A 22,069-nucleotide genomic window follows, 5' to 3' on the forward strand; every position below is an offset into this window, starting at 1 on the left:
GTTTTAATCAAAAATTTAGGTAACTATTTTTAATTGCACTCTGTTAAATATCCACTACCTGTACAGCTCTGGAGATGGAGTGCCACATGTTACAACACACTTGATCTGGCCAAATCAAATATGGTGAGATTTTATGTCAAAATCTTTTGCACTACTGTGACTCAGACTGCCACCATAAGATCTTACAACAGTTCTGAATGTGCCATGCTGAATTATTTCATTTACAAAAATGAAAGGAATGTTTTTTTTCCCTTCATTGCCTCTAACTCTAATTCGCTTGCTCTCACTGAAAATAACTTATACTCAGGTTTACTTTGTATTGTTCACATGAATGAAACAGACATATTTTTCTTACTGTTTAAATTTTCAAATAACAAATGCTTTTCAAGATATCTACATGAAGAATGAGAGCTTGCACATATATTATAACATGTACCTATTGAAAAAAATCAGCAGTTGTTCCAACAACAGTAGGATAGATGCTACTCAGCACACAGAGGAGGCATTGAGGGGCAGACAGGCACACACAAAGTTTGTTTAAAAGTAGACAAAGCTATTACACTGAACCCTCCCTCAAACACACACACACACACACACACACACACACACACACACTTATAACCACCATTATTCCTGAACACTGAGGTCTGAATGTGCTGAGCAGAGATCTTGGCTCTGGTTGGTAATGTGGGTATAGAAGAGATGTGGGGTGGAGAGGCTTAGGGATTGCTGAGTAATGTTGGGGAAAGCTGCTGTAGTGCTGCCAGTGTGAATGTGGCAGTGACAGGATGGTGGGCTGTTAGGTGCAGCATTGGGTAGTTGAGCTTGGGGGGGGGGGGGATGATGAGAGAAGCAGACTATGCTGGTACAATGGAAGGGATAGCGGGAATGTTTCAAGATGAAGCAGGAGCAGGGAAGGGAATAGATGTAGTCTGCGAAAGGGACTACCATATGTGATACCCCACCCTTCAGAAAAGCTAGTGTTGGTGGGAAGAACTGACTCTAGGTTTATGTAGTGATGCTCACTAATGTATACATGTTTGAAGAAGTACACCATTTAATTCGTTTCAACAAAATTACAGTATAATTTGGTTTTGTGTAACACAGCACTACAAACAAATGCATCCATTGTTTGGTTATGTTGGTTTTTATAATTCTTGCCCTGAGAAAATTCTAGGAAGTTCTTTCACTGTAAAGACATCTTTTGATAGAAAGAGAGTGTAATTTCTGACAGGAACACATAGTTGCATGTATTGCAAATATAATGAATGATAAATGTCTTTTCTATTAATGTTTTTCATATTATGTGAGAATAAAAAAAAAAATTACGGAGAATTTAATAAATACTCATGGCAGGCTATTTCATGGCAATACAGATATTCAAAAATAATGTCGCTGTGGTTGCAGATATACCCACTCAGCAGAATTCACTGTTTCAGGCTTAAAGTAGAATAAAGGGGTTTTGTCAGTGGCTCCAGGTAGTATACAATGGCAAAATCTCACTGGCTAGAGATTGTGATGCTGAGAGTTCTAGAAAATGAATTGAGTGGCAGGTTATCATCCAGGCTACAGATCAGTAAAATGATTGTTAGCCAAGAGAGCAGTGATGACTGACCTGATAATAGTAGTGGTAGACTGGAGACTGAAAGTATGCTGAACTGGGAAAGAATACTACAAATAATAAAGGGTGTCAACTGAAGCAGTGAGAAACATTGAGCATGGATGTGTCATTAAAGACTGTGATCAATCTAGAACAGTAATGAATGAAGGGCAGTTCATGCAAAGAAAATAGAAATCAGAAACAACAACTTTGGTTTAGATTGCTAACATGGTGTACTTCTAAGCTATATAGTTAGTTATTCAAATATTATCTTTGTATTTTCTGGTGACTCAGAATCCAAAGAGGATAACAAAATTTCAGCACCACAAAACTTCAGGTTATAACATGAGTTGTTTATCATAATGAAAAAGAAATTAAGGTTTGTAGCCCAATATTTATAAATAACTTTATTTAAAAGATAAATATAAAATTCCTTAAAGGATTGTATTTTACAATATCCCTTCAAGGTTTATGGTGTATAATGAATTACCCTGAATTACACAACTCCACACATGCTTAATAAATAAACTTACTTTAAAATCAAAGCACATTTCTTTTCATTCAGTTACATTCACTTCGGTAATGTATATAATAACAACATGATACAACAACACAATTTACAAACAATGTCTTACATTTATATAGACAGACTGAGAGGCTTATCCTGAATACAAAACTTCATATTTCAGTAGCCATGTTTCTGTAAGTGTAAAACAAAAGACATACACAAATGGCTTTTAATCTATCTATCCTTGGTATTGATACCTACACTATATATTTCTTTTCAAGAAATTTCACACATACATATTTATGCACACAACTGGCAGTTCTTGAATTGATTTTTTTCTTTTCTGTATTATGAGTGAGATCATGAAACAATACAAGTTGTTTTGTTAAGAACACTAATTCACTAACAAACACACACATGTACTACAAAGTAAAGTTTATGATAAAGACATGCATACACAAACTGTGTAAACACACAACTGTATACAAGTTTCCATTGTTTTATGAGCCAGTAGTAGCTAAGCAAATGTATTCTCATAGGAATGTCACTGAATAAGTGCAAATACAACTCATTTCTATATTCCTTAGCAGATACTGCCACGTAGTACACAGCTAATGAATGTATAACTTAGCAGAGTACTGTCATCATTCCTTTGCTTGACTTTGCAAGTATGAGAATAATATAAAATTTTGCAAACTAACTTACAGATAATACACTAACAAATATGACTAAACAACGGCTTTGACTTCTTGTATGTAAGTTATCATTAATTGACTAGAAAATATTGTAAGAAAATAATGTAAAATGGTTGTGTTTTCATTTTCTGAGAATCGACACCACTGCTGCAAAAAATTTGACTATTTTAATTAAAACCATTTCTTTATACAGATCGCAGCTGTAGTTCATTTACTTGACATACTTTCCGGAATTGCACTTTCACAAGGTTGAAACTATCTTCAAGACGCAGCACTTTAGAAATGCAATTGTTAGTGCATCGTTTCTTGAGTTTCTTTTCACGCCGACTGAATTTATTGAGGTGCTCTGTAAAACGTTAAAAATACTTTTAAATATTAATAAATGTATTTCATGGTACAATACATTAAAAAGCATATGGTAAATGTGGAGACAATGTGGCTATCATGACAGAAATAAAATGTATTTCACTATACATTCATTTCTCTTGTTCACAATATATAGAAGCGGATGACTGGATTCAGCTGTTGAATAACCACCTTCATATCTGTGAGTTTCCATTTGTTATTTAAACAAATCACTTGTTGTACAAATGTAAAATAATGCAAACGGACTATTAAAAAAAACTGTGGACATAGTTCTGTGTTCCTGTCTTCATCTGCCTCCTTGACTATATGACAGCCTTTGACTGTGTTGTTTGGAAAAAGTTGTGGCAGGTGCTTGCAGAATTCAGTGTCCCACAACATTTGACAGCACTAACCAGAAGTCTATACATTAATCACACAGCCGTGAAGACAAGTGTTGGCATGTCTGTTTTCTTCAGTGTTTCAAAAGGTGTCAGAAGGGTTGTGTTCTATCCCCTCAACTATACAACATCTATGCAGAACATGTCATTAGAAATTCCACTAGACAAAGCAGAAAAGAGCAATAACCAACACCAACACTCATATTTTCCATTTTCTTTTATGATTGTGAAACATGGACCCTTAGAGCCAAAGAGTGCATCAGTGCATTTGAGCAACTAAATGTTTTCATGTGCCTTTCTTCTTGTGTCAACCAAAGAATTCTCCAGTTCTTTGGCCATGTTGTGAGAAGAGATACAAAAATCTGGAGAAAATAATCTTGGAAGGGAAGACTGAGGGCAAGAGATCAAGCGGAAGAACAGCGAATAGGTGGATTGATAAAATCAAGAAAATCTTGGACCTACCTCTTCAGCAGCTTCTAAGAGAAGCTGCAGGATGGAGGTGCTCAGTTCTTGGGTCTAGATGCTCAGCAATGAGCACAATGACATGATGTGATGAGACAGATAAAGTAGACTTCAAGCATTATGGAGGAGAAAATGCTTGTAACTGTGGACTACACTATACAAGCTACTGACTTAGACACTCACAGCTTATAAAATATGTATCTAATATAGCAAATGTTTTTTTGTTTAGTTTAATACAATGAAGAAAAGTACAGCACAAGGGCAGAGAGAGGTTTTTCAAAGACTGTTAACAGTCAAAAAATTATTTAATTATTTCATGAAGTAACATGTTTTAAGGTGTGAACCTCACCTTCAGGCTGCAATGACAATACAAGAACATGTAACAAAAGTACACATAGATGTTTCAGTTGTTCTGAACAGTCTTAGCATGGCTGTAGTCATCTTTGTTCTCAAGAAATTGTTTTCTTCTTGTAGTGTGCTGAGTTATCTCCAGTCCTATGGCTCCCTGAATCTTATTTAATCACTGCTTATATACTTGCAAAGAATGTTTAACACATGACATCAGTCAACTCTCCTATGCAGCAGAAACAAGATAACGGTTAAAACAAAGGTTAGCATTAGTACCTCGAGAGAGTGGCTATGTGTGTGCATGTTGTACCTGTGTGAGGAAAGATGTTTCTATATATAACAACAAAAACAATGAGTTATTGATGATATAATGTAAATGGATAGATAAAAGATGTGCTCACCTTGTTGCAGCAGGGGGAACACACACACACACACACACACAAACAAAAATATTTAACTTTTACAATTTTTCGTAGCCAGTGGCTCGTTCTTCTGGCAGAAGTTTTGAAGGGGAAGGAATACAGGTGAAGGAAAAGAACTGGAGAGGTTTAGGGGAACGGATACCTTCTCAACCTGCCCAGTAAGTCTCCCCTGACCTTTGGCTCTGAGTGACTTTTCTAAATGATAGCCCTTTCCCTAAACCTACCAGTCCTTTTCCTTTACCCTCTTTCTTCCCCTTGAGGTCCTCTGCCAGAAGAAAGGGCCACTGGCTCCGAAAGCTTGTAAAAGTTAAATTTTTTTGTGTGTGTGTTTCCCTGCCACCACTTGGTGAGTAGAATTTTTGTCTAGCCATTTACATTATATTCCAGCACATATAAAAAGAGATGAGCCTGTAACAGTGACAGGGGAATATCATTATTCAGCTCTGGATACAAAATACTTACAAACATAATTTTGTCAAGCCTACAACAATATCTGGAAGAAATTATTGATGAGACACAAGCTGGTTTTGAAAGAAATAGTTCAAAAGTGGATAATATTTTCATTTCACAGGTCCTACTTGACAATAAATTTAATTATTCTTATACTTGACAATAAATTTAAATATTCTAAGGATGTGCACATGCTTTTGATAGATTTTAAGAAGGCATTTAACAATATTGACAGAAACTATGTATGGATGCAACAGAATGTGAAATTCCAGACAAATTAATACAGCTGGTGCAAATGTGCATTCAAAATTCAAATTTTAAGTCCAAAACAGTCCACATTACTTCCAGAGTCAAACAGTGGAGATGCTTTGACACCGCCACTTTTCAACCTCATTATGGAGCAGATCATCAGGAAAATAAGGTCATCACAAATTGGAACAAAACTAGAGCGCAGTTTTAACATAGCAGCATATGCAGATGACAGTGTAATCTTTGGGGGAAATGTAGAAGAAATTAATTCATCCACCTCAATATTATACAACAGTTTTCTTGGAACAGCACTATAAACTAATACTAGTAAAACCACACACTTCATTGTCTCACAGCATATTAAAACAAATCATACCTTTAAAACTGTTGCAGAGAAAATCAAAACAGTAACTAAGTTCACTTGTCTTAAAACCTTGCTAACCACAGACAACAATGTCAAAGAAGAAATAAATATTAGAATACAAAAAGCCAATAGATGCTATTTTGCATTACTGCAGATAAGAAAAAGTAAACTTATTTCAAGAAATACAAGAATTCACATATGTAAAACTTTTATCACACCTGTTCAAACATATGCTTGTGACACAAACTGTGACATTGTCACAGATTACAAAAGTGATTTAAGAAGTGTAGAATAAATTTGTTTCATTTCCATAAATTATCACAAAACTTTGACTACCGGTTTTGCTCAGCAATAACCATTTTCAGATCTGTTTTACAACTTGTACTAATATAATGCAGTGATAGTCCATAGTCACAAAATATACACAAAATCAGATTGATATCATCACAGTTGTACATGTGCAATGCTGCTAAGCTGATTTTGTGTATATATTGTGATGATGTCCCTATGGCTGCATTATATTAAGACATGTTATAAAATAGACCTTATGATGGTCATTGCTGACAAACTAGTACCTAGTCTAAGTTTGGTGATCATTGATAGAAAAAAAAGAGATTTCGTTCTGTATGTTTGTGAGACATGGACATTAATAAAATCAGAAGAAGGAATATTAAGACTCTTTGAAAGGAAAGTTTTGAGTAAGATTTTTGGTGGATTGAAGGAAGATCACAATGGAATGGAGAATATTAACAAACAAAGAAGTATATGATAACATGGAGAACCAAAATTAAAGCTTTGTTGAACATGCACTTCAAGCTCCAGAAGAAAGGAAAATCTTATGTACAGGACATCCTCAGGGAAGAAGACGTCTTCAAAGACCAAGACTATGCTACTTCAACAACGTTAAAGAAGCTGTGAAGGTCTTACATATGATGAATTGCAAAATTAAATGCCAAGACAGAACTACTTGGAAAAGCATTGTGAAGTCAGCAGTGAAAAGCTTATGAGTATCTGAAGTGATCACCATGATATTGTGGTGATCACCAGGGTATCTTCTGTCTCTTGCACGTGAATTTATTTTTCAAGGGGGGGGGGGGCGGCTGTCAGTTAGGTTGTTGAAGTGCTTGTCTTGTTGGTAAATGCTGTTTCACATGTCTGATGATTTTGCAGTTGATGACATGACAGAACAACTTCATTTTTCATCAAAAATAGTTACTGGTCATGAGATGTGGTGTTATGGTTATGATCCAGAAACCCAGTGATAATCAAGCTTGTACAATATTGCTTCATGATCAAAAACAAAGAAAGCAAAACTGGTGAGAAACAATACAAAAAACCTTTACTCACTCACTCACTCACTCTCTCTCTCTCTCTCTCTCTGTGTGTGTGTGTGTATGTGTGTGTGTGTGTGTGTGTGTGTGTGTGTGTGTGTGCGTGTGTGTGTGGTTTTTAGTAAAATTGCACAAAATGTACTCACTATATTTGGCCAATAGAGTCATTTTCCTGTACACTAGAATGAAAAGAGAAGCATTCTGGAACCATAGAAGAGGTGAAACAAAACTTGCCAAATATGTGAAAAAGTGTGCAACTGATGTATCTTGCAGAACAATGTGTCAGTACCACACCTATGTTTACAGTAAAGGAACTGTTACTTTTTGGTCTTCTCTCAGGTATCCTGATGCATCATGCATACTTCAAGACTCATCCTCATGTAGAGATTTGAAGAAGATTGTGAATAAATGATTTGAAGAATCCACATGTAGAGCTTTACTACATTTCTGCAAACCAATATGAGATATGCTAAAACTGATCTTCATGTACTTACTTATAGTTGTTGCTCCCAAAGGAATAAACTTGAGTTTTTGTCTCATCTTGGTAAATTCACCACCAGAAACAGTCTGAGTTTCAAAGCTTTCTGCTGCACCATTTCTGACAACCCAGGAATGCAGCTGCACTTCACATTTACTTGGCTCAAGACCTTGAAATGCATACTGAAATATGGAAAAAGTTAATTTTATTCTTGACACATAACACCTGGTTCAACATTTCCTTCACAAGATCAAAATGTCAGTATAGACACAAATGCTTATTTATTTCATTCGTAAGTGGCTTTTATTGCTGTCTTCCTGCCTTTTCCTGAGTATTTTTGCTTTTTGCCTTTGTCTGGCACTTGGAAAAGTATTTCTTTCGTTGCTCACACTTTCTTCATAATTACCTTCCTTGTAATTATATTCATCTGCCCAATTTCTGTGACTGACTTTTTTTTTAGAGATGTCAAAAAGTTGCTATTGTTTGTATTGATTTTATAGAAAATATGACAGAAAATCATGATATATTTTCTGTGTTTCCCCCTTTTTTGGCTACAATGTGTATCAGTTTGAAGAAAAACTTAAATTTAGTCAGCTTATTGAAAGTATTATCTTCCTGAAAATGTTGCACAAGTAGCACAGGTTCTTGTTCACTGCTGTTACATACAAGGTATTTTCTGAATTCTTCCATAATTATGCATACATCAGAGTGAGTTAAATGTACTTAAATGCTGAAATACTTGACCTTAATGTCTATGACTAGGTTGTTTTGGAAATATATCAGGTTTATTTTATTGCAGCCATTCATGGTTTTATTATTTATTTTTGAATTAATACATTTTTCTTTAAATATTTTAATACATTGTGCTTAGGTGTGCTTACCATTATAGGTGTATACATATTGAAAGTTATATTGCTTGTGAAAACAATAAATCCAAATTTCAACTGTGACCTGCTCCAGTACGATACAAGGCAAAAGTTCAGATACCATGTAAATAGTGACAGAACAGCTTTATATGAAAAAAAATGCACTTCATGCTGGGCTTAAGCTAGCCAACACCCTACCAAAAAGTCTCACAACCCTTCCTACTAACAAATTAAAAGATTAGCTAAAAAGAATTCTAATTGAAAACCCTTTTTATTCCATAGACGAGTATTTTACCTGTATGAAAAGTGCTTCATAAGTATGTCAAGCTCATAGTTTTAAGTAACCTACAACTAACATACTGTTGATAAAAACAATATTTGTAATATTGTGATTGTATACTACCAAATGTACGATGCATCAAAATGTAAAATTTATTAATACAAACAAATCTTTAGTTTGTAATTTATAAACTGACGTATTCAGAAGAATAATCTATATGATGTCCTGAAACTGTTTTATTTCTAGGGATTGTATTTGATTATTCGATGTTGAATAAATATTATTATTGTTATTATTATTATTATTAAAACATACATTATGTTTCCATTTTATAGTCTTTTATTTTTTCCATGTCTTAGGCTCTGCATCATAAAACACAATACAACCATTTGGAGAAAAGTCATTCTACCACTTCAGTACTCTTAAAAGAAATAAAAAGGCCTACTAATTTAAAATTTGGTTTAATCACCACAGTACTTTATTAGTTGCAGTCCCTTTTAGGAATTGGTACATTATACAGGGTGAACATTAATAAAAATGACAAGCTGCAGGGACAGATTCCTGACTGGAAATAGAGGAAGAAAGATCCAAAGAACATGTGTCTGGGAATGTGCTGTTGCTACAGTAGATGGCATTGACGAATGATATTTCCTCTGATGACATGCTGTGTGTTCCTTGCGTGTTGCAGGTTGTGTGATTGACACAGTGTACTGTATTCGTGTCAGCAATAAGCCAAGATGGTGTTTGTGTATAGCCAAGCAGGTGGAAACGGTCATTTCTGTCTGTTTGGCTGTATACAAACACCACTTCAGCTTGTTCCTGACATGAATATTAGACCATTCTACTGTTTAAAGTAAACTACATCAATCGTACAGCCTGCAACACACAAGGAACACACACGGAAAGTGGTCGGAGGAACTTTCATTCATCAGCGCCATCTACTGCGGTAACAATGCATTTCTGGACACATGTTCATTGGACCTTTTTTCCTCCAATTCCAATCAGGAATCTCTCCCTGAATTTTGTCAGTTTTATTAATGTTCACCCTGTATAGCTCTCTGACATGTGAGCCAATTTATACAGAGGATATATAGCTTAGAACAGAAAATGGAATATTGTGCCATTGGTCTTTTCATACACCAAGCACTGACAGTTTGCGGGTGATGCTACATCCAAGAAAAAGGTCTACAGCCAAACTGAGATTCAATGCAGACCCATTTGACTGACTTTGACAAAAGTGCTACCAAGCCATACTACATCTCAGTATCTTTTTAATGATAAATAAATCATACTTCTAAATGCAATGATTCTTATTAGAAATGGAGATTTTTCTATGATTCAAAATTACCTGAATAAAATTTGAAAGATTCTTGGTTCCCTGTACCCTGTAGACAGCCAACTCACTTCCCTTTGGCAGGCACTGAGCTGAGCCCACTTCTGAGACATCACCTTGCCGTAATACTGACATTGCTGCAACAGAAATTAATAGGCATTTATTTTATACTTCTACCTCTGCCTGGAAAAGTATTTTACTTATGGACCCTATGTACCAGTTAACAGAAATAAACACATAACATGAAATAATTTCAAGATTGATTCTTATGTTATTATCCAATCTGAGCTACTGTTATGTATACGATTTGTATCATTTTGTTTTTTTCCTTAGTTTTCATTGTTGTTATTATTCATTGGAATCTAAGTTACATTACCAATTTATCAATAATTAATGAATAGCAACTCTCAAAAACAATAAAACTGCATCAGGTTAGTGAAATACATTGCTTCCACTGCAGCCTCTTTTTTTATGATAAATAAATAATACTAAGAAATGCAATAACTGTTATTAGAAATGGAGATTTTCCTGTGACTTAAAATTAGTAACAGGAGGAAGGGCTAGAGAACAGTGACTGATCTTGAGAGGGAATTCAGTAGCTTTTTATTATTCATTATTTTGACTTGGGCTCCACAATTCCTCTGCAAATCAATATACTCTCACTGTGAAAAATCTGACAAATTCATGGCAAACAATGGAAGATCCAGGATGGAATAATGACAGTGATATGAAGAGAATAGACTGTTACTGACCATATAGTGGAGATGCTGAATCACAGACAGGCACAACAAAAAGACTACTAAACAAGTAAGCTTTCAGCCAAAAGGCCTTCTGTTGATGCAGCAACACACACATTCACATAAACACAACTCACACACACATGACCACTGTCTCTGGATGCCAAGGCCAGACTCCAGTGGTGTGTGTGTGTGTGTGTGTGTGTGTGTGTGTGTGTGTGTGTGTGTGTGTGTGTGCGTGTGTGTGAGAGTGAGTGAGTGAGTGAGTGAGTGAGAGAGAGAGAGAGAGAGAGAGAGAGAGAGAGTACTGTAGTGTCATGTTTGTGTTGATAAGAGGAGGAGGAGAGTGAAACCACCCTGTTCCAGCACATAACCTACTCCTCTCAAAGAGCCCCAAGGATGCTGCCAAGCTCAATGCCCTATCTGATGGATGGATCACTGTCAACAGTGTTGCATGTCCTCACTTCATGAAACACTATGGATGAGACTTTAATCCAGGAGAAAAGCATGAAGACTGATGATCAGGGACTTTATACCACCAACCTCTCTGTGCTGTAAAGGCAAACGGAAAATTGTAAATAGTACAGTCACCCATCCAAGTAGTGGCCAAGCCCAATGGTGCTTAACTTTAGTGATCTGACGGAAACCGGTATATCCAGTTGACAACCTGCAACTTTGTGGCACATTAAATACTTCGCATTGTATTGAGTTTTGGATCCTAACCCTTGCCTTTTTTAGACAATCCTCAATGCCTCAAACATATTTCACAGGCTGCCCAAAGCTGAAATGAGTCAGTACGACTCTCCTACATTCCAGACTCCACATGGGTTATTCTGCATATTCTTGTTCAGGAGAACAGATACAGAACAGCCACAGTCTGTAAGTACATTCTGCAAAGAACCTTCCAAATCTCAGTGGAGTGTAAGCTATAATGAAACTTATGGACAGATTAGAAGTGTATATAACCAACTCCTGATTATTGTCTTTCATAATCAATGCTATTATATCTATTGAGCTACCTGAGCTGAGATATCAAAGTTTACCCTGGACTTTTGTGAATAAAGATACTTAAAATGATTGTACTTATGTTTCTCAGACATCTTGTGTCACTGAACATGCAGCTATTTTGTGTGTAACATGCTTGCAAATTCTGATGTCAAGATAAAAAACTGAAAATAAAAGTATCCAATTTTTCTGATGCACCTATCTTACCTGGGACAGGACATGATGCACAGCATTGTCCAAATTGCTTCACAGGCTTTTCACAGGGCAGTTCTTCTCTGGACGGACACTTGAAGCGGCTACACTCAATACTACCAGAGAGGCAATGGCATCGAACACAATCCATTGGACCAAAAGGACCAATTACGGGATGCCAAGAGGAACCATCCACATAATACCTGTAAAATAATATGTCATAATTCCTGTTACATTTAAAATATAAAGCAGATAATAGTGATAAAACAGTTTCATAAGCAGAACCCATGATTTATACCCAAAACATCCTACATGCACCTGGAAATAGCACGTAGTTAATAAAATAAGTATATTCCAGTTCGAGCTGCGGTCGTGTGTGTGAGGTGTGCTTGTGTGAATCAATGTGTGTATGTTCCCTTTTCTGAAGAAGGCTTTGGCTGAAAGCTAAATGTGCAACAGTCTTTTCATTGTGCCTGTCTGCAACTCAACCTGTTATCTTTATGGTGAGTACCAAACTATCTTATTCCTTATATTGTAAATGGGTATATAAGCATTAATTGCTATAATTTGCTAGCAAATAATTCAAATGCTGTTATAATAGTAGTTTCCCTCTACTGTGATGGTTCTTGATTAATTACATTTTGTAAACAATTCTCTTTGCTGAGAATGTACCATATTTTCCCAAGATTGTTATTTAAGTGCAGAATTGGTTTTCAGTGCAAATGTTCATGCTTGCACAGAGTAAGTGTTTATGAATAATGAGAAAGAAAACATTATTGTGTTTCCTTTGTGAATATCAAAGGAAGGAAACAATAATATATTAGTCTAGTGCTTTGGACTTTCTACACACACTGTCTGGTGAAGGCTTTGTACAGCAAATCAAGTCTTTTGTGAATATTTTAAGACTTGGAGGAAGGGGGGTTTGAGCCATGAATTTTTCTTGTTAGGCAAGGGACACTGCACACTCTAGGAGTCTCTTAATATTACCACTATTCATGCAACTGAACAGCTGTGAACTGTTAAGTGCCTTAGCTTGAATAGAAACAGAAAATGATGAGCAGTTAATGTCAACTTGTCTATTGCAAAGGCACTTGTGTCACAATACAGAGAAAGTGCAAAATAAACAACTGACAAGCTTTGAAAGCACTAAGACTGTTGGTGTGTGACTGAATAGTTTATTCTTGTGGCATATTACATGGAATAATAAAATTATAGTTAAACAGGTGTGGAACCATTAGTTAGCTGACAGTTTGGACATCCCAAAATTCCAAGCTCACATCTGAAATTCATTCATGTATCACATTTTGCATATTGTATCAAGAAGGTGAATATTCATTTCTATGGACCAAGTCAAGGTGTACATTAACAAAAGGCAAGCAAATCACAAAAGCTTAATATGCACACTGTATTAACAATAAACAATTGCTGTATTGCTTAATATTATGTATTCATGCTTATGCCAGCTGTCTTTAATCAAGTAAATTAGACAGAAAAGGTGTTACTTTGAATAAAACTTGCTCCCTCCTCAGTAACAGAAAATCTCATATTGTTAGCTCAATATTTACTTGATATGTAAATACCGAGCCCCATTTAAACTTCATTACTACTTGTCATGCTGATTTATAACAAACATTCCTACTTGCCATATATCTAATATAATTTTTCAAGCCTTGCATCTAAATATTAATGGAATATTTGTGTTAAATATAAATACACTTTGTAGAAAGAGTTACTAATTTCCTTTTCAACATATTTAGTTTCCCAGTTTCTTAACTTATGTTATATGGAAGCTTGTTGAATAGCTTTGGACTATAGTATATCACATCATTCAGAACCCTAAACAAGAAGACAAAGTCCTCATTAAAGTTATTTTTGTGTCTTGCATTCCAATTGTGCACATCACAGTTCAGATGACATCTCAGTAAAAAAAAAAATGATTAAGGAGTGAGGGTAAGAATTCCAAAATGAATGGGGCAATAGTACCTGAACAGTATTGTGAAAAGGATAGACTGCTACACACCATACAGAGGAGATGTTGAGTTGCAGATGGACACAACAAAAAGACTACTAAACATGTGGACTTTTGGCCAAAGGCATTCTTCTACAGTAGACAACACACACATTCATGCCAACATAACTCAAACACACATAACTCCTGACTCTGGCCACCAACAACACACACATTCACACAAACATAACTCAGGCACACATGATCACTGTCCCTGGCCACTGAAGCTACTATGAGATGAGTAGCAATCTATCCTTTTCATAATACTGTCATTATTCTGTCCTGGATTTTCCACTGTTAGATCATTCAGTAGGATGTAAGTGGAATAGTGGAATATTTTTGGGTAACAGTGGTTTTAGTCTTCAGTTTATTGAAACACAATGATCACATATATGTACCAGAAGCGTGAGATGAATTATGCAAATGCATCTAGAAATATAATGTTAAGTTTACAGTGACATCACTGACTGTATCCTTCGGTGGCTTTTGCCATTCTGCCTCATATGCATTGTTGTGTCTCTCACTAGTTGATGGGATGTCACGGATCTTGTTCCGATGAAGGTAGTGCCTGCTTACAGAGTGGTCTTGGCACAATATATGAACAGGAAAAAACTTGGCCCCACGTTTCTAAAACAATTTAAGAGATGTACTGTTTTTTCGAACTTCACATTTTCCTGGTACATCACCAATTAAATGAGTACAAGTTGCCATCATCACCCTCTACAAACAAGCTATTGGTTTCATGGAAATGCATCTTCTAACAGCATGTTTCTAATGTGTGGTGGGTATGACAACACATTAAGTAGATCCTGGCTGGCTGCAAAATTATACACTGGCGTGCAGAACTTAAGGACAAAAGTAACTATTGAGTAATGTGTGGCAGCCAAGTAACATAGCTCGATGAAACTTGGACCATACATACAACCAACCATTACAATTCAGTACCAAAGGTAACTGAAAGAAATAAACAATGAGACAAACAGAAATGACACTTTTATTCATCTGTTTCCAAACCTTCGAGGATTTCACTTTGACACTGATGAAACAGTGGAAGGCAGAGGTGAGGTTGTGGCTCCACAAATAAAGTCAGTCATTTTACAGTGATGGTATTGACAAACTGGTCTCTCGTTGTGAGAAATGTGTTCGTCGCCAGGTATGTAGGGATGAAGAATAGAGATGTAGAGTGTTGACAAAGGTTGTTTTATTTAAAAAGGTTTAATAGTTTTCAAAGAAAAAATTCAGAGGTATTACTTTTCTGAACGCCATCGTAAAATGGAAATATGAGCATAGCATTTCATCAGGGCGACATATATAACTGCTGTCAGAAATCACTAGCACTGAAGGATCATCCAACAAACTGTTTACGCAATTTTCAATATGTGTGAATTATGAGCTATTGAGTGTAAATTACCCACCAAATAAATTAAAGCAATAGAGAATCACTTCAGCGAATGGCTGACGGAGCCCATAAATGAACGTAAAGAAACACTTTTTATCCAGTGATTGACTTTTTTTGTACCTCAATATTGTAGTGGTCTCTGAAAAATGCACCCATGCTACACTGTATGTGTGTGCATTTATACACAATCTTGGGAGCTAAATATATTAGCCAAAAGAAGATAATACCATTTTCTGCAAAGAGGTAAGGAAATAAAGAGTGAAATTTAAAGATCACAAAGTTGACCTCTCCAGGCATTAGGATCTAAAACTCTGTGGGGTGTAACAGAGCACCAAATGGAGTCATACAGCTATGAAACCTGTAGTACATCTACATCTGCATACATACTCCACAAGGCACCATACTGTGCTTGATGAAGGGTACCTTATACCACTACTAGTCATTTCTCTTCCTAATCCACTCGCAATCAGAGTGGCAGAAAAACGATTGTCTGTAAGCCTCCATAAGAAACCTAATTTCTCGCACCTTATGTTCATAGTCCTTACGTGAAATGTTAGTTGGCAGCAGTAGGATCATTCTACAGTCAACTTAAATGCTGGTTCCCTAAATTTTCTCAATAGTGTTCCTTGGAAAGAATATGGCCATCCCTCCAGGAATTCCTGTTTGGGTTCCCTAAGCATCTCCGAAATACTTGCATGCTGATAAAACCTATCGGTAACAAATCTAGCAGCCCACCTCTAAATTGCTTCATAGTCTTTCTTTAATCCGACCTAGAATGGATCCAAAACACTCGAGCAGTACTCAAGAATGTGTGGCACTAGTGCTCTAAATGTGGTCTCTCTTACAAATGATTCACACAAATGCTTCCTAAAATTTTCCCAAGAAACTGAAATCAACCATTCATCTTCCTCTCTACAGTTCTTACAGTTGATCTGGCTACATCATAATAGGCTGTTAAAAGCTGATTCTACCAGCCAGATGTGGTTGGTTTTGAGATACTTTCCACATTCATCCAAGCAAACCCTGGAATAAGATAGCAGATGCTCTAGAAAACTCTTCATTTGGCCTATTCATAACTCTCAAACATATGAGGGCCATGTTGAAAATTGTAAAGCAGTCAATTATAATGAATAAGCCACTTTTTGTCTATTTTGGACACAGCACCATTCCACGTGAACACTTAGCCACCCTATTCAGTCTTTGGAGATACCTGCAATAGAAGTTAGATAACAAGCCTTGGCTAAGATCTTCTAACTAACTATTGTTAGATACAGCAGTCTTTTCATTCTAATGGAAGTGCTCCTCTAGATCTTTCTTAGGTTTTTGAGAGCATGAAGAAGTCTCATGCTGGCAGGTAAACTGAACTGGTGGGATGAAACAACAACTGCACCTGTTGTTTGCAAAAATTTAACAGTTGTAGTTGCCGAGAGATGTGGTCTTGTACATTGTCATGGCACAAAATGATCCAGTGTTTGGAAGCTTTAGAGTCCAAGAGGCCTCGACCTGAGATGCAATGCTCCACACGCCATTTCGCTGCAGACAGTCAAGAGGATAGGTAGTCAGATGTCATATCTGGTCATTGTACAAAATTGTGTGACCAGTTTCTTCTCACTGAGGACGCACATTTTCTTCTCTTGTCAGGAGTCCTATATTGGGAAACAATATATTCAATCCAGGTATTTGTGAGATAGAGATTACTTCCCATTGGTTTGAAACATAATATTTGATCAGAAATTCACTGTTTACAATTTGGTTCCTTTAATCCGTTATAGAAAAAAATCGTATGAATAACTGGATGCCTGTCTTCTATTCATTGTTGCCAACTATATCCCAGCACTTGTCTAAAGTGAATTAGGACAACCGTGGTAAACAAATTAAGTTGTCTGTATGAATATCTGGATGTGACTCCTCCAAAATGTGAATTCACTGCCATAATTAATTCACTACTCACTAAAAGACATTTTGTTTGTGGTTCTGAGACACCAACCACCAATCAAGTGCTTCTTCTCGATCCAAAGAGATGGAAACCAGTTGCATGTCAGACTGGGCTGCTGCAAATAGTGTGCTTAAGTTATAGTGGTATATTGTTCCATTCTCCCACTAGGCTCAGTCTGGAATCTAGAAGTTTCCATCTCGGTGGCACATTTGAAATGTAAATAATTTTAAATAAAATGGATGTCCAGCACACTGTGACAGATGCATGACACAAATTGCTTTTACACAGACATTATTATCCCATGACTATGGCGAAAATAATGAGTTTTAATGTATACTGACAGTGTATCACTATTACTAATTCTAAAATAAAGGTTATTCATGAGTTCTTTGTTAGTCTAATACTATGATTCCCTGAAAAGTGTACAAGTAAAGTTGCTAGGCGTGAGATATGTGGTCTCACACTTTTTAAAATGGTGCTGGTATGCTTTAATGCATGTTGTAATGCTCTAGCATAACAGCACAATATTCTTCCAATATTGCTCATTGTGCAATGATTTGTCATGTGTAGGATTTTAACAGCTGTTGAATGTCAACCATAGGAGATTAGCCTTCACAGTACCTACTTGCAGTTGTTTGTCAATATAAAGAAACAAGTTTGGCCATACATGAAAGGATAACAGCAGCATCCTTAGGGATGTTGTATTTTGTTTCTGTCTGCCAGTCTGTGTGGCCAGATGATACTTGTGTGGAATCCTTGCAAATGCCGCAGTTATCTGGAAGAGTGCACACAAGCACTTAGCAGCTTAAGATATGTTTTTTTATGATGACTCATTTCCGTCACAAGAGGACTCAGATAATGCTGTCATGATAATACCACCATGTTGAATAATTCTGTGGTGAAAATTAAGGGCTATGGCTCAGTGGACCTTGAATCTCACCAGTTATTGTAATTATTACTTCAGTAAAGCCTAGATTATACATTGAAGAGACATCGAAATTGGTACACCTGCCCAATATCATGCATGGCCCCTGTGAGCAAGCAGAAGTGCTGCAACACGATGTGGCACGGACTTGAATAATGTCTGAAGTGCGGTAGTGCTGGAGGGAACCGAGACCACGAATCCTGCAGAGCTGTCCATAAATCTGTAAGACTACGACGGGATAGAGATCTCTTCTGAACAGCACGTTGCAAGGCATCCTAGATACGCTCAATAATGTTCCTGTCTGGGGAGTCTGCTGGCCAGTGGAAGAGTTTAAACTCGGAAGAGTGTTCCTGGAGCCATTCTGTAGCAATTGTGGACGTGTGGGCGTCGAATTGGTCCTGCTGGAATTGCCCAAGTCCATCGGAATCCACAATGGACATGAATGGATGCAAGTGCTAAGACAGGATGCTTATGTATGTGTCACATGTTAGAGTCGTATCTAGACGTATCAGGGGTCCCATATCACTCCAGATGCACGTGCCCCACACCATCACACAACCTACACTAGCTTGAACAGCCCCCTGCTGACATGCAGGGTACATGGATTCATGAGGTTGTCTCCATAAGTGTACACGTCCATCCACTCGATACAATTTGAAATGAGACTCGTCTGACTAGGCAACTTGTTTCAAGTCATCAACAGTCCAATGTCGGTGTTGACGGGTCCAAGTGATGTGTAAAGCTTTGTGTCACGCAGTCATCAAGGGCACACGAGTGGGCCTTCAGTTCTGAAAGCCCATACCGATGATGTTTTGTTGAGTGGTTCGCATGCTGACACTTGTTGATGGCTCTGTCATGTCCTGATCACTCGTCTAAAATAGGGTGCCTAGGAAGCTGTTTTTTTGGTTAGCCAGACAACATTTAAGCAAATCTTATTAATGGAGTTTATTACAGTCAATTAAATTGATAATACTTAACTTTGCGTATTTACAAAGATGGGTCCCAAGCAAATGGCAAATAATCACTGTCCTTCGATATATACAATTTCCATGCAAGAAAATGATACTGTTCACAAGTCACAGCTAATGCGTTTATATCATGGTTCCCAGTGCAGCCACGGCTATGCGGAGTGGCGCTTATATTCTCTACATATAGGAGCCACTCCTGTCGTGGTGTTCTAGTCAGTGTACAATTGGCTGGCGTCGTCTCGCAGCCCTCTCTACTGTATTGTTCTAGGTCAGCGTGCCGGCGCTTGATGTTACGCCAGAACAGGCCCAACATTGAAATCTGCAGCAATTTGTGGAAGGGTTGCATTTCTGTCGTGGTGAACGATTCTCTTCAGTCGTCATCGGTCCTGTTCTTACAGGATCTTTTTCCGGCCGGAGCAACGTCGGAGATTTGATGTTTTGCTCAAGTAATACATTAAGTCTGGACGTACATAGAAAGAACTGCTATAGTATAGTACAGAAGATAACTAGAGACATATCAAATGAGGTGGACAGATGTGACAGTTTTATTCAAAGACAACAACTCCACTGAATTCAGAGCGATTCATGACGGGCCCACGGACATTAAAAAAAGGTGGGACATGGTTCTTAATGGAGTATGTGGTCACCATGCATGGCAATTAATGCCCTTCAAACATGCTCCCATGTAGGCTAAAAGGTTGGTAAAGAGTTTTTGTGGTACGGCATTCAGTTCCTGCTGTGCAGCTGACAACTGCTCCTTGATGTATATGAACATGCAGAAATTCGTCTTCGTAGTGGATACAACACATGTCTGATAGGATATAAGTCTTATTTGATATTATTTTCAGCACACTGTTTCACACCGGCATAGTTACATCACACGCACCGCCATGTTGCCTGCTACACTTGGTAGGCATGTAGTGGCAGAGGACTGCAAATACGTATCCATAAAGAATAAAGATGCAGAATGTTAATAAAGTTCGCATTATTTAAAAATCATTGTGAATTTTTACATAAAAATTCGGAGCCATTATTTTTCAGCACACCCTTGTAATTTTTAATTCGTTTTCCTATTTTTTTAGCCGGCCTCTGTGGCCGAGCGGTTCTAGGCGCTTCAGTCTGGAACCGCGCTGCTACTACGGTCGCAGGTTCGAATCCTGCCTCGGGCATGGATGTGTGTGATGTCCATAAGTTAGTTTGGTTTAAGTACTTCTAGGGGACTGAAGACCTCAGATGTTAAGTCCCATAGTGCTTAGAGCCATTTCCTATTTTTGTCTTTGTTGGGACACCTTATCTTTGGGGGCATTGCACCGGTCCTCCCAGTATTGTTAAGCACCTGTTGTTGTCGATGGGTGGTTTCCTTAATTATCAGCGATTCTGTTCCGTGTATCCTCTTACAGTAAACAACATATCGAGATGTGCCGCAGATCTCAACAACAGAAGGGTTTGAGCAGAGGCTCAGGCTCCTGCTTTGCATGCTTGAGCTGCAACTGGCGAGAAACATGAAAAAAAGTGAAATTTAGTAAAAGAGCACAGCACAGCAACGACACCAGTCAGAAAGTAAGCCATCAACAATCATCTGGGTTCTACCAATCCGCAGCAACCAAAACGAAGGTGCGAAATCAACTTCCTGTGGGCGCATTCGGGAGGGCACCTGTTCAAATTCCTGCCCGGTCCTCTAGATTTAGCTATTCCGTGATTTCCCTAATTTGCTTAAGGCAAACACCGACATGGTTCCTCTGAAAGAGCACAGCCAATTTCCATCCTTCTCTAATCGGAGTTTGTGCTCGATGTTGATGGGACATAATACACCAATCTTCTTACCTTTCCATTGTATTTTTGAAGTACACGTTTTCCAAGCACATACTGTCAAAAATAATACACTTTTACAAGAATATCTAACTTATTATGGCCGAATTTCTAAGCTTTGGATGCATTTTCCTCATGAAAATAATTTGCCTTTTAAATCAGCGGTGTCTTATACACGGAATAAATGACGATATGAAACTGCTGCTTCAGTGTACGTTAAAATTTTACAATTTTTCACAAAAGTAACCTGTATTATCATAGCAAGCCAAGAAGAAATTGGCAAAAAGTAAACACTCAATTATTTTAAGCAGATGGTTTCACTTTGGAATATAATTTTAAAATTTATCACAGCATTACCCTTTTTTACCATGGTAACCAACGAATACAAGAAGAAATTAGCGAAACGTAAACAATCGTTTATTGTAAGGTAACTTCACTTTGGAAAACAGTCCAAATAACGAGCAAAAATGGGCCTAGAAATCAATAAATTTTATATGAAACCTACAAGGTCCAATCACATTAATGTGACCACCTGTGAAAAGCCAGAATAACCACCTTTTTACTGTGCGGAACGCCACGACACGTGCGGGAAGAGAATAAGTGAGGCTTTGGAAGGCACCGACAAGGATGTGGAGTGCCGTGGCGAGCTACGTTGGGTTTCTCTCTTGAGGAGCCGGCCGAAGTGGCCGTGCGGTTAAAGGCGCTGCAGTCTGGAACCGCAAGACCGCTACGGTCGCAGGTTCGAATCCTGCCTCGGGCATGGATGTTTGTGATGTCCTTAGGTTAGTTAGGTTTAACTAGTTCTAAGTTCTAGGGGACTAATGACCTCAGCAGTTGAGTCCCATAGTGCTCAGAGCCATTTCTCTTGAGGATACGTGGCGTGAACAGCCCGGTCGAGGAGGTCCCACAGATACTCGATTGCGTTTAAATCTTGGGAGTGTGGTGGCCAGGGGAGTACGAT

General features: G+C 37.5%; 1 protein-coding gene across 2 annotated transcripts in view; it reads right to left on the reverse strand.

Moving 5' to 3' along the window:
- Nucleotides 1-2,082: 2,082 nt before the first annotated feature.
- LOC126239060 (chordin-like protein 1) overlaps nucleotides 2,083-22,069 on the reverse strand; it is a 625,989-nt gene continuing 606,002 nt past the window's right edge. For both annotated transcript variants that reach the window (XM_049947831.1, XM_049947832.1), the window contains 4 exons: nucleotides 12,079-12,266; nucleotides 10,145-10,266; nucleotides 7,667-7,832; nucleotides 2,083-3,149 (listed from right to left, as the gene is read on the reverse strand). In XM_049947831.1, coding sequence (XP_049803788.1) covers nucleotides 2,989-3,149; nucleotides 7,667-7,832; nucleotides 10,145-10,266; nucleotides 12,079-12,266 — 637 coding nt within the window. In that variant the 3' untranslated portion in view covers nucleotides 2,083-2,988. The remainder of the gene's footprint in view (nucleotides 3,150-7,666; nucleotides 7,833-10,144; nucleotides 10,267-12,078; nucleotides 12,267-22,069) is intronic.

Source organism: Schistocerca nitens, chromosome 1 (assembly GCF_023898315.1).
Source record: "Schistocerca nitens isolate TAMUIC-IGC-003100 chromosome 1, iqSchNite1.1, whole genome shotgun sequence".
In the NCBI taxonomy this organism is placed as follows: Eukaryota; Metazoa; Arthropoda; class Insecta; order Orthoptera; family Acrididae; genus Schistocerca; species Schistocerca nitens.